Source organism: Capricornis sumatraensis, chromosome 5 (genome assembly GCF_032405125.1).
Source record: "Capricornis sumatraensis isolate serow.1 chromosome 5, serow.2, whole genome shotgun sequence".
Lineage (NCBI taxonomy): Eukaryota > Metazoa > Chordata > Mammalia > Artiodactyla > Bovidae > Capricornis > Capricornis sumatraensis.
In genome coordinates this window covers 90,257,620-90,274,315 of record NC_091073.1, presented here as the reverse complement: position 1 = coordinate 90,274,315, position 16,696 = coordinate 90,257,620, and the positions used below count along the sequence as shown (strand labels likewise).

Below are 16,696 nucleotides of genomic sequence, written 5' to 3'. Positions count from 1 at the left end.
CTATTCAGTACTATGACAAGTGTTTATTCCACTGGTTCCTACATTTCACCAAATTTGTAAAACTCTGCTAAAGTAAGATCAAGGACATTAAGAAATTATTAATCTCAGTGAATTTATATTAAAGCTTAGTTTATATTCTACTCATGCTCAAATCTGCTCTTCTAGCAAAAATATTGCAATCATAAATATAGTGGCTGGATTTGTGACAAAATGGAGTTTTTTGGCAAATTCTGAAAGGATAATTTGGGGAGGTAGAGTGTGGTGTGGTGCAAGTCTGATTATTGAGGATTAAATAGAGAGAGATTACCAAAGGGGGAAAAAAAATCTCCTTTCCCTTAAGTCTTTGTTTCCCAAACTGTGGTTTTGACTTCTGCAAAGAGAAGCTGTTAAGAGGAAGTAACTTTAGCTAAAAATAAGATAGAAACCATACCGGATATCCAGAGGGAAACAGTAATTAAAGAGGAAGTGACTTGGGATGTTTCAACAATATTTGTAACGAGAGTAGAAAGTAGAAGTGATATAAAAATTGAGAGGCAGTCCTGAAAATCTGGTTAGATGCTCCCAAACTCCTACCAGTTTGAGGACAAGGTCTAAAATATTTCAAGCAGCTAAATCTGCTAATGCACTAGCATAGAAACACACTATGTCTGAAGTCTCCAAATTCCCTTAAATTAATCCACACATTCTGTCTCTTGAAAGGTCCCATAAGAAGGAGTTTGTTTTCCTTCCTGGAGTCTTTCTCCTTCTAAATATGATACAAATATTTGTTTTTACAAATTCAATCTGTCATTTAAAGCACAGTTTAGTCTGTGGCAGAATCAAACAAAAAACTCTAAATTTTCAAACAAACAAAAAATCCCCCAGTATTTTCAACTCTAAAGAAATATGAAGTGAACAAGGACCTGTAATAAATTACCTGATAAAAGTTCCACGCCGCATCTTTTTAAAAAAGTGGAAGCAGAAGAAAGTGCATTTAAATTAATAGTACAAAGGATCTTCAAAGCGGCATTAAACATTTCCCAGCTATGGAAAACTCAAATACCCAATCTGGTTTCTATGAAACTTAAAAAGATCAAACAATTAGAAAGAAACTAGGCTTGAAGGAGAAATGCTAGGGATTTCAGTAAACATCTGGTTACCATTTTCAATTGAAAGAACTAACCCACTTAAGGAAGTAGTTTAGTTTCTTTGGAGTAAAAATGAGACAGTGGCTTTTTGTTCCCTTTGCACAGTGGAGGGTAAAGGAAACATCAGAGTGGGGAGATCACTCATAACTCAGCTTCTATAAATAAGAAAGTTTTGTTTGTTTTTTTTTTTTCCCCCAAAACTAAAGTAAATTGAACTCGGGTCCCTGTAGTATAAACAATTCAACCAAGTTAAGGTTAAATAAACATTCCTTGAGCGCTCCCTTGCCAATTAAGGAACACATTCTGTTTGGGAGTAAATACATCAGTAATTCTATGAGCGATGAGGAAAATAACAATAAACCCGAACACACAATTACCATGTGTCATAATGCAATAAAATAGAACGGTGCGGCCCTATGCCATTTCTTTGATTCAGTTTCTTTTCTTTTCTAGTTTGATTAACTCAGGGCACAGAAGCACTTCTGATACCGTCCAAAACCTATTACTTGCCTAATAAAAAACGTATGTCAAGTGCGTTCCAGGCAAAATACCGACAAAGCGAAACACTGTGCCTTTCAAATGTGACCTTTCCTCCTCTGTCTTCCTGCTGAACAGTCCTAGTGCATATTAAACTCAGGAAGGCAGCAGGGGTGCTGGTATGGGGCTGGAGGGGAAAAGGAATGAGTTCATTAGGCTCTCAAATTGTAAAGGATCAGAAGAAGCATCTGCTATCAACCTGCACCGCCAGCCTAAAGGGACCACTTCCAGTTCGGCCTTCGGGTCCACATTTCTTCGCTCCATCTTAGCTTCCTGCTCCTCTCTTCTGCCAGAGGACAGGAGACTAAAGGCAAAGACTAAAGAAAAGGAATTCTAGAATAATAGAGGTTTAAAATCTTGTCTTGACTTGTGGACACAGAGGGAAAGGAGAGGGTCGAAGGGAATAGCATTCCAGGGAATGATCCAATAGGGATAATCTAGAATAGGGAAGAATCGAGACAGTAGCATTGAAATATGTACACTATTACAATGTGTAGGATAGATGGCTAGTGGGAAGCTGCTGTATAGCGCAGGAGCTCAGCCTGGTGCTCTGTGATGACCTAGAGGGGTGGGATGGGGGGTGGTGAGAGGGAGGCTCAAGAGGGAGGGGATATAGGTATACATATTACCTGATTCATGTTGTTGTAGAACAGAAACTAACACAACATTGTAAAACAATTATACTCCAATTTAAAAAAATATATTGTCCTGCTTCCTCTGATTTTGTGTGTATGAGTGTTAGAACTCATCCCCAAACTGCAGATTTGAAAAAGGCTTGATGCTGATTTTATGCATTCTCCTGAGTGATAAAGCAAGCCCTCTGCAGCATTCCTGCTTTGCTCTTATTCCATCAAAACTTCCTACTCTTTGAGCTGGGCTATTCTATTGCTGGGTAAGTCTGATTGATACAATGTTCATCCTTCAACAGGTCCTGGGCCTTCTAGGGTTACTACAAATAAATCCTGTACTCAAGCGACCCGTTAAACAGTGGGGATACAAAAATATTGGCCCAACTACTTGCAGGCCTCCCAGAAATGGTCTTTTCAATTGGAACAATCTATTTTCTTGTTCCTGCTACAGTTCTTGGTTTGTACGGCAACTGTAGAAATATGCCTCCTCAAGTATACATAAATAATTCCAAGCCAAAGATAAAATATACTCTGCGTCAGAGTCTCCCGAACTACATATTACTCAGACTCTACCCTGGGTGCAAGCTTAAAACTTTTGGAAAATATTTATTCTCTCTTAGGCCATTATTCATTCTATGAACTAAAACAATGATTTACTAAATAGTACCTGGATGCTAGGAAAGAGAAGAATTTGATGGTGACTTTCTTTTCCTTTAAAGAGGTACAAGCTATAAAAATCTTGGGTCATATGACATGTTTTTCAAAGCAAGGGACTAGAAGTGAATGTTTCACACAATGCTAAGAACTCACCGACAGGACCTAAATGACATGATAGGGGTTTTCACCTTTAATGCTCTCTACAGTCATGAGCAGCAAAAGCTATAAGCTTACTTTTCTGTGTCCTTTACTCGAGAGCAGCTTTAAGTAACTCTGTGTGTTCCTCTGTTTTATGGAATATTAAACCTTCAATGAATCAGTTATCACCTCTAAGCAGATAGCCTGCACATCTACACCTCCTGCCTGACCTCCAGTCTCTGCTAAGTACATTTATGTGAAAATCTCAAGGCACCTGAGCCTGCAGGTGTTTAGAACCAAACACATCTGCCCTTCCTGCAAAAACAACAGGTTGAGGAACACCGCTTAATGTGTCAGAAGAGTCTTGAAAGCCAAGGAAGGGGAAAACTGAAAAACAGACACAGGCATTAAAAACCTCAACAGTCTAGAATTGTTTGATGTATAAAATATTAGCTTTATCTCCTACCACATTTGTGGTTGCATTATTTTTGTTATATGAGCAGATTTGAGCATGAGTAGAATATCAATGTTTCTTTAAAGTTACATAAAAATGAAAGGCTGAAGAATTAAGTTTTAATGTGAAAGTCTAAGGTAGTTCACTATTTAAAGGGCTCAACTGTACTATTTCATCTTCATTTATTTATGTATTCTAATAAATATTTATTGTGTGCCCCTATGTGGAGGGCATAGTTCTTTGTGATGAGGTGAGCAGACAGGGATCCTGATCTCAAGGAGCTGATAAATTTTTTTAGAAGTGAAGTTGTTTTTCCTAATGAAATGATCCAGGAGACCGTGTGTCAGAATTTTAGGAGGGTTAACAACCCAGATCGTTTATGAAAAAATATGAAATTGGGAAGGAGACTTGAAAAGAATAGGACTTAATAGGGAGATTTTAATGCAAGATTTCCAGTAGCAGCACCCTTCTGCTACTGGTTAAGTTGTGTCTGACTCTTTGCAACCCTATGGACTGTAGCCCACGAGGTTCCTCTGTCCATGGAATTTCCCAGTCAAGGATACTGGAGTGGGTTGCCATTTCCTTCTCCAGGGGATCTTCCTGACCAGGGATCGAACCCATGTCTCCTGCATTGCAGGCAGATTCTTTATCACTGAGCCATCAGGGAAACCCCCCCTTTAAGGTACCTCTACACAAAGGAATCTTCACCATCTCCTTTCTGTATCTAGTTCCTGGCAGCAGTAGCAATATTATCTCCCATTTTTGGAGTGCCTACCACATGCCATTCTCAGAACAATCTCAAAACAATCCTTTTCAGAAGAGAGAAAGGAGGGCTTTGAGAGGCCAACTTGCCCAGGGTAGTGTAACCATTAAAGATAACACCAGGGAGTCCAACCCAGGTTCAGTCTTACTGCACAGCTTATTGTCTTTAATTACCACAGTCCACTACCCTCCCTAAGAAAGCAATTATTGTGGTTAAGCTCTTCTTACCTAATTGAAATCTCAACTTCCTTATGGCTTCTTTTGGAATACAAATAAACTAAAGAAAAATCTGAAATACATTTTCCATTACGAAAGTTAAGACTGATCTGCAGTACTTGTTTCTCTTCCACACAACCAGCAGAAACAGCTTTTGGCAAGTAGCCATTATAAATAAACCTTCAAAATGAGACTAAATTTCAAATGATACATGGATGTGTTGGACATTTTTAAGAGTGCAGGTGAATGTAAATAAATTTATGGGATGGAAGAAACTATGAAATTATAAACAGGGAAGGAAATGGGCTTTTCCTTTTTTTAATACATTTTCCACAACATTAAGTAGTAGTAACATCTCGCTCTGCTAACTGTTTCTTTAATAGTACATCCCAAGAACACAGCTGGGAAAATTACAGTGTCCTTCTTAGTGGGGGGAAAGCTGTAGCAATATTATTTAAAGTATCATCTCTATAACACAATATAGCAAATGTATTGATACAAATATCGATAAATACTATTTATCACAGCATTAATCCTATCCCTTCTTAGAGATGCTTTCATTATGTCATGTTGTCATGTCACACTCTCAGCTCACATCCACTTCGTCTGCAATACAAATGTTGCTCTGGCCCTTGACCGTACATACCATCATCAACTTAATAATCCTTTTGAAAAAGTTGTTTTAAATGTACTATCTGGACGTGTCAGAGATTAAGGGGAGGCACTACAGTGTCCCCTTCTTCCCGAGAGCAAAACCTCTCTATTCTTTCCCCTGTTGCCAAGCTGGGTACTTGGCAGCTCAAGCCAAAATTAGGTTCAAATTATGGTAACTAAGAGGAATATCCAGTTTGAGCCCTACTTTTATATTTCCATCTTAGTAATCTTATTATTATATGTTTGCCTATAAACCATCAAATCCTTTTTGAATGAGGTTTCAGTTAAGTTAAAAACCTAACCTATCTCAGTCCTTGAGTTTAACCACCATCATGAGATTAAATGACATAGAATTAGTCTGGATCCACAGGTCAGCAAACATTTTCTGTAAAGGACTCAATGACAAATATTTTAGGCCTTAAGAGCCATATAGTCTTTGTTGCAACTACTTGGCTCTGCTGTTATAGTACAAAAACGGACAAAGACAGTACAAAAACAGATGAGTGGCTGTCCAATCAAACTTCGTTTATAGGCATTGGCCCAGATTTGGTCAGTGGGCCTTAGTTTGTCAACTCCTGGCAAGAAAATTTATATAGTCTTTCACTTTTTATATTTCTTCAAAGACCATTCTGTATAAAAGCCCCAAGTTACAAAAATAAGAGCAATTTGAAATCATAAGACAGTCTCCAATTCTGCAGCTTGGATAGCAGTTGGCATTTGTTTTTCACATGGACTATACAACACAATTCAAAAGTGCAGGGTATACTCAAGAGTGGACAGAAAATTGCTAAATATACTCTACCCTTCAAATATACATAAATAGTTCTGATCCAATGATGAAGTCCCTTGAATCAGAGTCTCCTAGAAAACACCTTTCTTGGATGTCACCATGGGAATAGGTTAAGAACTTTTGGGGGGAATACCTGCTCTCTTTTAGGACACTATTCTTTTCCATGTACCAGAACACTGATTTACTATATAGTATTTAGATATTAGGAAAAGGAATAATTGGTTGGTCCTTCAACCTTTTCTTTTAGAGACATATATTCAGAGATTTCTATGGTCTTACAACTGCAGAAACAGAAGATATATTTTTCCAAAGTCGGAGGCTAAAGGACGATAAATGTGTATGTTTCATATTCTGCTGTTTTGTAGGCATAAATCTGTAAAGACAATTGTCCTCTTACTGTCCTCAAAATCAGCTTAAAGTTGAAATACTTATTAACAACTATACCAATAAATCTTCAGTATTTATAGTTCAATGGCATATAGCAAGCACAATTTTGTATCATTTTATTACAAAATGAACTCTAAAGATTGCTATTTTTTGAACCAATAGTATATCCCTTAGGACAGTGTTCCTCAAACTAAGCTACACATCAGAATTACCTGTGTCTGTTTTTAACATACAAATTTCTGGGCCCCACTCCCAGACTACTGAATGAGAAATATTGGCTGGGCTTTACTTTGTTTCCTCCCAGAACTCTGATGGGTGTGGACAAAGTGGTTAAATTCTCACCACATATTCTTGTGAAGTAAATATCATTACTGCCTTTAATATGTAAACTATAATAAGACTCAGAGAACAAGGCCAAATATATACGGATCTATTGTTGTTCTGGTTAGAATCACCAATTTCTATTATATCACAGAATAGAATTAACCAGGGGAAAACTTAATACCTATATTTGAATTTTCAACCTAAGACTGCTTACTTTTCCCTTCAATTAATGTTTACTAAATTAGCAATTAAATGTAAGATGAAGCCCAAACATTAGTCTTCAAGAACAGATTATACTTAATAGTAGAATGTTGGCTGCCTGGACTAGCCCTCTTTTAAATTTTTTCCTAATTTTTATCCATTTCTAGCCTTAAAAGTTTTTTTTTTTTTTAAGGGACCCTGAAAAAGCCACCTGTGCTTCAAAGGATGGCACAAAAAAAGAGATCAGCAGAAATGATGGGGGAAAAGTCAAAACAGGACTAGAAAGCCGGTAGAATAAATGGGAAGAACAGGGAAAATGTGTTTTATATTTATTTTCTTAGGACCGAAAATGTGCTTTATAAATGTGTCAACTCTGCACCTTGGTACTTAATAACATTTGTAGAAGTGCTTCTTTTGTTTTTAATGTAATCTTTTCAAATCTCAAGTTAGCAAACAGCAACTGATGAAAAGAAAGATAAGGAGAGTAGGTCTCCAGATCATTCTGAATTGCTTTCACTTCCACCAAGCTGCTTAGCATGGGGAGATGAAGTTTAAAGGGGCCAATTTAGGGTCCCACTTTCTGTCGCTGTACATGTAGTAAGACAAGCATAAGTTGAATATGTGAAACTAGAGCAAAATAAATTTTACACGAATTAAATCTCAAGAAAACATTTTTGACAGTAACTGCTTCAATTCAAACAGTCTATAGATCAAATGTGTGGCCATGGAAAACCAGCTGCAATTTAAAAAGTGGCTTTTTTTTCTATACGTTAGATAATCAGAGACATATTAGATGATGGTCACAGAAATTTTTTATCTCAGGTATTTGATGCACAGGCTCTCACAGTGAAAACTACAAAATCAAATGGAGAACCAACAATATCCCATACTTGTGAAATTGCTACCCTTTCTTGAGGCCTATCCAGGAATAATATCTTACCATATAAAGCAAAAGAATAGCAAGAAAAAAAGCAGTGAATGTTTTCAAAACTAAGGAAATGTTGGCAAAGGGAGCCAAATCAGTATTTACACTGACAAATTCAGGTGACATCATCTAGTTATCTTGTACTACTATGCCCAGCAGCTCCTCTGGCTGCCAGATTCAATTGCCTTCAGGCTTTCTTTGCACTTTCTTGGTATTTGGAAGCTGCAAAGTAATTCTTCTTTTTCTTATAAAACTGACCCAAAGGACATCAAGGGAGAGAAGAGACATATTCCTTGTTTTGCAGGTGGATAAAATGGAAACTGAAGTTGAAAGCACAGATAACCCGTGTTGTGCCCATACGAGTAGCAGTACCGAGGGGGCAGAAAACACATGAATTTCAGACAATAGCATTGTGTTATCAGGGTCAAGGCTTTGCAGGATTCCAGGACCACAGCTCATGTGGCATGAGGGTGGTGCTAATAGAATCACCTTGTTCAGCGGTGGGCTAAAATAATTTACAAGATGAGAAGACAAAGTGTTTTATATCTTTCCTTAAGACTGACAGCTATTCTGGTCAGTGGTGTTCTGACAATATCATTTATGGATGTTTTAGAACTTTCAGTTCAGTTCAGTTCAGTTCAGTCACTCAGTCGTGTCAGACTGTTTGTGACCCCATGGACTGTGGCACGCCAGGTCTCCTTGTCCATCACCAATTCCCAGAGCTTGCTCAAACTCATGTCCATCAAGTTGGTGATACCATCCAACCATCTCATCCTCTGTTGCCTCCTTCTCCTCCTGCCTTCAATCTTTCCCAGCAGCAGGGTCTTTTCCAATGAGTCAGTTCTTTGCATCAGATGCCAATGTACTTTAGACTCCAGAGGGGTCCTTCTTAGAACCAACCTCAGTGAGGTTTGTAAACTTTGTCTCCAGCTGCTTCCATATTCCATGGCTTTCACCTTCCCTTTTGCTTTTCTTATTTGCTTCCAAAAGCTCTATATTAACGTACTTCTCCTGGGGGCAGAGGCTGGCAAATGGCATTCCTGAAGACTTGTCCTAATGGACTGTATTCTGAACATTTTTAAGTTCTTTCTTTTCATCAAAGTAGATCTTTTGAGGCTTTTTCCCCTGGGACCTTGGTTAGTGAAGTAGCTTATAACTTTATCACCAACATTGTAAAAAAAAAAGGTGGTAAAGCGTGGCCATGGCTAAGTGTTCCCAGCCTCTTTCATGACCAATGTAAACTAGCATTTTAAAAAGCAAAAGTGAAGTGAAAGTTGCTCAGTCTCAGCTGTGTCCAACTCTTTGTGACCCCATGGTCTATACAGCCCATGGAATTCTCCAGGCCAGAATACTGGAGTGGGTAGCCTTTCCCTTCTCCAGGGGATCTTCCCAACCCAGGGATCAAACCCAGGGTCTCCCACGTTGCAGGCAGATTCTTTACCAGCCACAAGGGAAGCCCTTAAAGAGCAAGGGGGGACCAAATTGAAAAGCATGTGCTATGAGGATGTCAGGATGGCTGACACTGAAATGACAAACGAAAGTTACTGTGGCACCGGGATCTATATTTTCCTAGAGGAAAACACCATGGAGGTCAGCAGTTGATTCAAATTGCTTTTCCTCTCCTCCCTTTTTGATAAATAGGAAAACAAACACACACTGTGCCATCCTAAAGAGAAAACTCTAATTGGCCCACAGAGAATGAGTGCTCCACGTTCTGGTAGCTGTAAAATGAAGGATTAATGCAGGAAAAGACCCTGATGCTGGGAAAGACTGAAGGTAGGAAGACAAGGGGATGACAGAGGATGAGTTGGTTGGATGGCATCACCGACTCAATGGACATGAGTTTGAGCAAGCTCTGGGAGGTAGCAAACAACAGGGAAGCCTGGCATGCTGCAGTCCACAGGGTCACAAAGAGTCAGACATAACTTAGCGATGGAACAACAACAAAGGGGTCAAAAGAGGGAGTGAGCAATACGAAGATGAAGAGGACAAGCACAGAAGTGAGATCTGGAATCTGGGGGGTTCAAATCCTGCCCCTCCATTACCACAGTTTAAGATACAAGGTGCATCCCTAAACTATTCCAAGCCTTGGGTTCCTCTTCTGCAAGTGGGGGAGGGATGAATATTTCTTTCTTAAATTTATTAGAATATAGTTGCATTATAATGTTGTGTTAGTTTCTGCTGTGCAGCAAAGTGAATCAGTGATACATATATCTATTCTTTTATAGAGTTCCTTCCAATTGAGGTCACCACAGAACATTTACTGGGTAGCTCAGCTGGTAAAGAATCCACCTGCAATGCAGGAGACCTTGGTTCAATTCCTGGGTTGGGAAGATCCCTTGGAGAAGCGAAAGGCTACTCACTTCACGTTCCTGGGTTTCCCTGCTGCCTCAGATGGTAAAGAATCAGCCTGCAATGCAGGAGACCTGGATCTGATCCCTGAATTAGGAAGATCCCCCAGAAGGAAGGCATAGCAACCCACTCCAATATTCTGACCTGGAGAATCCCCATGGACCAAGGAGCCTGGTAGATTACAGTTCATGGCGTCAAAAGAGCTGGACATGACTGAGCGACTAAGCACACACACAGAGCACCGAGTAGTTTCCTGTGCTATACAGCAGGTTCTCACTAGTTATCTATTTTATGCATAGTAGTGTATATAGGTCAACCCCAATCTCCCAGTTAATTCCTTTCCCCCTTACCCCTTGGTGTCCCTACATTTGTTCTCTATGTGTGTGTCTCTATTTCCCCTTTGCAAATAAGTTCATCTACACCATTCTTCTAGATTCCATATACATGCAATATTACACTAATCTTTTTCTCTTTCTGACTTATTTAATTCTGTGTGACAGTCTCTAGCTCTATCCAGGTCTCTGCAAATGGCACCACTGTGTTCTGTTTTATGGCTAAGTAACATTCCATTGTATATATGCACCATATCTTCTTTATCCATGTCTCTGCTGATGGACATTTAAGTTGTTTCCATGTCTGGCTATTGTAAATAATGCTGGAATAAACATCAGGGTGCATGTATCTTTTCTTGGGGGTACTCAGAGGCTTTCAGTGATGATTAAATGAGGTCATGAATACAGAATACAATATATCACATGGTTAGTCACTCAAGATCTGTCAGCTGTTATTGTTACTGCCCTTTTTGACTCTCATCATCTACTCAACTTCCTTTTCAAATAACTTATTTAAGAACTTGTCTCTTGTTTTTCATTTCAAATGGCAGAAATAAAAAGTACTTGACTAGAAACAGTGTGTGAGATAAATATCTACACTTCTTTCGCATTTAGAGCCAATCTGTGATTCACATTTAAGGTGGCTTCTCAAAACAATTTCCAGCACTTGCAGTCAGATGAAGTGGCAATTTTCTTAAAATATGGAGCAGTTTGGTGCTGGGCAGAACATGTATTCAGGCTCATAAACATAAACATTTTTATGCAGCATTTAAAGATGAACTATGTAACTCCAAAATGCTGCAAAAATATAAACAAAATAATTTCAGGAATAAAGAAATGCAGCTAAAGGAGAATGGAGAGGAAGCTAAAAAAGAATCCAAGTTTTCTATGGTGCAAGAAAGTTGATCATGGGTAAAAATTTGCTCTTGTGAATTTTTTTAGAGGAAGACAGTAGCACATTCCAGGAAGTATTTACACTAGATGACAAGCAACTTTGGTAATTACTTCTGACTCTGACCTTTTTCTAGTAGCCCAGGGTCGGCACCGAGCCTTTCTTCAGAGATGACAACCATATAGTGATGCTGAGTGAGAATGCTCCGGTGGAGCTGAAGCTCCCTTTGGCTGGAGGAAGAAGGCCTGTAGAGAACAGCCCTTCTGCCATGGCTGCTGAAGTGGGTCTCAACTGACTGTTTGATCTACAGGGGGAAAAAAAAAAAGAAGGTATAAAAATTCAAGAGGAAAACAGGAGCACATTTTCCTTGAAGGAGATCATTAATGTAAATCGGGAGCCATTCAGAAAGTTGACTTTGAAGGTTTTCTCTGGCAATGCTCTGAAAGGCGCCCAAGGACGAAAGCAACCTCATTTGTGAGAACTGAAGGTGAACTGTATTTTTCTCACTATTCCAGAAAGATGAAGATTTCAAGCCATTAAATACAGAGTTCCTGGAGGAATACTGTGATATACCGAGCTCAACTCTGCCTGAAAAATAGAAACTAATAGCAATGCTTTTGATCTGCATTGTGCTTTTCTGTAATAGTTCCAGCTGCCTGATCTTTTAATAGTTCTTTTAGGTAAACACAGTAGAGGAAACAGACCCAGGGAAGATGGATTTTGTGCCGGAAGGACATGGGGGACAGCTGAAAAGCAATCCCAGAGCTCTCTGCAGGCACAATGCTGTCACTTCTCTCCATCAGGATGCAGCAAAATTTCAGTGCCTCTCACTGAGACAGGATGGATCTTCATGTGAGAAGAGGAAGGTATCACTCAAGAACCTTAGATTTTAGGCTCTTCCTTCAGCTGTTGACTGTTCCTCCAAACAAATATTCTTTCTCACAATGATGCTTGAAGTATCATTAACAAAAGGGAAGTTTTGAATTGGCAAGTAGAAAGAATGCTGACAATGAAATTCATTATATGGTTTAAGCCATTCCTAGTGACTCAGACAGTAAAGAATCTGCCTGCAATGCAGGAGACTCGGGTTGATCCCTGGGTTGGGAAGATCCTCTGGAGAAGGGAATGGTTACCCACTCCAGCGTTCTTGCCTGAAGAATTCCATGGACAGAGGGCCTGGCAGTCTACAGTCCATGGGATTACAAAGAATCAGACAGGACTGAATGACTGAAATACACACACACATACACATATGGTCTAATGTGGATACTGTGTGTTTTCCTGAAAATTTTTGTGATTAAACCTTGATAAAGTAGACATTTTTTACTACTGAAGGAATGATAAGATTGAGTGGAGTTTAGGGAAAAAAAAATGGGAGAGGCCAAAGAAGAGGAGACAAAGGGTTGGAGAAGGCAGATGAGGGGAAAGAGGTAAAAAATGAAATTAGAAATCCACATTACTTTTAGTGGCAGCTCTGAGTCAAATTGTCCATTTTGTGGCCCTCAAATATAATTTGTACCATGTCTTTTCACTCCTTAAATTTCTTCATTATTTCCCATTACTGACCGAATCAATTCCACGTCTTTATCACAGAATGCAGGCCACTTGAACTTAAACCCCTCTTCCTTCTCTGGTCATGTCACACTTTTAATCATTTCCATTCCTAATCCTAACCGGCTGCTTCGTATAGACTCCACTGTGCCTTCTCACAACAAATCCTTCCTCTCTCTCCATTCTTCCATTTAGCAAACTCCAGATCAAGCAGTACTTCTTTGGGAAATTTTCATTGACAAACATCCTTCCATCAGCACTTACAAAATTGTGTGTCTCTCTGATTTGAGTTCCCTAACATGCAGCCTGCATTGTCCCTGTGTCTTTGGTAAACACTGTACATATTCAATAAATGACCATATCAAGTAAAATAATGGACCATAATGCTCTATCAAGATCTGATCTTTGAAGATATATATGAAAAGAAAGAAGAAACCGATTTAGCTTGTTAATCCTTTGAAGGCAGGCACCATATTCTATTTTTCATTACATACAAATGATGGCTATATGAAAATCAATCTACAAAGCATGGTATAGTGCAGAAGGACACAAAATCTGAAGCCAGGATGCCAGCTTTGAATCTTTTGGTTCCACCAGCACTAATCCTATGACCTTGGACAGTACCTTCTTCCTAAGACTGCTTTGAGGATTAAGGAGTTAGTATTTGCAAAGTGCTTAGAATTGTGCCTGGCATATATGCTTAGTCCCTCAGTCGTGTCCGACTCTTTGTGACCTTATGAACTGTAGCTCGCCTGCTCCTCTGTCTATGGGGATTCCTCAGGCAAAAACACTGGAGTGGGTTGCCACGCCTTCCTCCAAGGGATCTTCCCAACCCAGAAATCAAACCCAGATCTCCTGCATTGCAGATTCTTTACCAGCTGAGCTACAGAGATGTGCCTGGCATATAAGAAGTGCTATATGTGTGTTTTTAAGATAATCATATGTCAAAAAGAGCAAAGAGTCAGGAACACAGTTTCCATATTTGAGCTTTGCCTGGCACATGCTAACACAGGCTCATAATATGTGTGTGATGAATACAAAGGGAAGAAAGAGAACGCCAGCTATCACACCTTCTGTGCATGGTACTTTGGGAAAACATAATCAGATATTTCCCCTTGTTGCTGCTGCTGCTGCTAAGTCGCTTCAGTCGTGTCCAACTCTGTGCGACTCCATAGACAGCAGCCCCCCAGGCTCCCCCATCCCTGGGATTCTCCAGGCAAGAATACTGGAGTGGGTTGCCATTTCCTTCTCCAATGCATGAAGTGAAAAGTGAGAGTGAAGTCGCTCAGTCATGTCCAACTCTTAGAGACCCCATGGACTGCAGCCCACCAGGCTCCTCCATCCATGGGATTTTCCAGGCAAGAGTACTGGAGTGGGTTGCCATTGCCTTCTCCATTCCCCTTGTCAAAGGACTGAATTTTACTGATAATGAGCAAGAATTGATAAACTCAAGAATTTAACTGAAAATTGGAACATAATTACTCAGCAAATGTTCTGATTGTTTTAGTGATAAACTTTTAAGGTGAATTTGAAACCAAATACAGGCTGAGTCTTTGGACTCAAGAGTTAGAGGGAACCAGTAGCAAGAGCTCACAGGAGGCCAAAATAAACAAAGGTGGGTCTAGGTGAAAGGGGAAGACAGATGCTTCCAAATATATCAGTGTCACTCAAGCAAAATGCAGTGTCCAGAATTCCCATCTCACATTATTTTCTTTCGAAATCACAGGATGCTCCTCTCAGTTACAGCTGGCTCGGGTACAGGAGTGACTTCCTATGAGAAGACTGTGTTTTCAAACTTTACCTTCTTGTTAATTTGAAAGATATAATCCCTCTTCCCCACCCCTCCCCTAAACCAGGATCAGTTTATGTAAGAGCACCATAATCTTACCAGCATTATCTTACAGACAGCATATTCTAAGTAGAGTATTAATTACTGGCCATATTTTATCATAACCTTTATAACACACTGAAATTTTAACTCACGTCTCAGACTACAGAGAATAAATAGGAAATGAGCTTGTCCATCAAATTAGGTTGTGTTATCCTGTAATACAAACTACCCCTGTCCTTGTAATATTTATAACAGCCTGTATCAGCAGAATGGCCCAATACCAAGGGGCGAGAGCAGTTTCAGCCGGTCGGACAACAGGTGCACTGCACGGCGTCTGTGAATTACAGTTATGTCAACCGCACCAGCCAGTGCGGGATGATCAAACGCCCGGAGCAGCACTTTTGGAAATGAGAGCTTCTGATGACTCCTACGATTTTGAGAATGTATTTTTAGCGGAAGAATACATTTAACCTGGCCATCACTACAATGACTGAACTTGAGACTTGTGGATCTGCTGGGGAGAATTTAGAAAAGAATGTGTGTTTCTGGCCATTTGACAGGCTGAACCAGGAGTCACTTCCCTGTCTCCCTTCTTCCTCAGAGATCTGCACAAAAGTCCATCGGCAATTGCTTCGCTAGACTACACAAAAGTTGCTTCGTACTGAACACTCACCGTTTTTACTGGAAGGACTTCAAAACCTGAAGTCTCTATGCTGCCTGAGGATGAAGTGTTGTAATACTCAAGGTGGAGGGCTAGATGCAGGGACATGGAGCAGAACAGTAGTGCGGGTGTATATTAGACGCTCAGTCACGTCCAACTCTTTGCGACATCATGGACAGTAGCCCACCAGGCTCCTCTGTCCATGGGATTCTCCAGGCAAGAGTACTGGAGCGGGTTGCCATTCCTTTCTCTAGGGGATCTTCCCGACCCAGGGATTGAAGCTGTATCTTCCGAATTGCCGGCAGATTCTTTACCACAGAGCCATCTGGGCAGCCGTCAGAACAGAGGAGGGTTGGGAATCAAACATCTGGTCTTGGGGTTCTGGCTCTGCCCCTGGCGTGCTTCCTCCACTGGGAGAGTGACAGTCATCTCCTCACATTAGAGTTTTCTCACATGTATAGTTGAAGTAACAACTCTTACTTCATGAGATTGGATGGGGAATTAAATCACATTTCTATATGAAAGCATGCACCACAGCATCCCACCAATAAACCATGTGAAATATATACACGGAAAACTGATATAAATCAATATCATAATGTAACTGCTTTTACATTAGTAATTAAGTTTTTCAATTAATACAATCTGGTCCCTGTCATAACTTCTATATACCCTGGTAAATATTTCTCTCTGTAGGGCTTATCATCTTTCAAAGCAAAAATATGATTTCCTTATTATTTTATTGTCCATTTCCCCATATCATAAAAGAAGGCAAAAAGAAAGCATATATTTTTGTCTGTTTTGTTTACTTTTGCTTCCCCAACCGAAGAATGGTATACTTGGCACATAGTAGGCACATAATAAATTTTCTTTGAATGAATGAATACAACATCTTTTTTTTAATAAAAAGTCATTTTTATAAATACTAGCATGAAAGATTTGGATAGAAAGTGGTAAAAATTTATAAATTTGTTTCATTAGAATTTTGAATAGTGGCAAGAATGACAGAGTCAAATTCTTGAGCAAAGTAATGAATTTACAGTAAAAGAATTCAATAAAGAACTATATTATAAAGGCACTATATTTCTCAGTCAGCTCAGTAGCTCAGTTGTGTCCAACTCTTTGCGACTCCTTGAAATGCAGTACACCAGGCCTCCCTGTCCATCGCTGTATTTCTCAGTTACTATTAAAAAGTCTTCATCAAGACTTACCACAAAAGCAGGAAATACAGCTTTTGAAAAATATAGTAGAAATGAGAAATAAAACTTGTTTTTTT

At 39.5% G+C, this 16,696-nt stretch overlaps 1 protein-coding gene across 1 annotated transcript in view; it reads right to left on the bottom strand.

Moving 5' to 3' along the window:
* Positions 1 to 16,696, bottom strand: part of CPED1 (cadherin like and PC-esterase domain containing 1) — a 322,124-nt gene that overhangs the window by 273,933 nt on the left and 31,495 nt on the right. Inside the window, exon 2 of the mRNA XM_068973158.1 lies at positions 11,504 to 11,681. Coding sequence (XP_068829259.1) covers positions 11,504 to 11,681 — 178 coding nt within the window. The remainder of the gene's footprint in view (positions 1 to 11,503; positions 11,682 to 16,696) is intronic.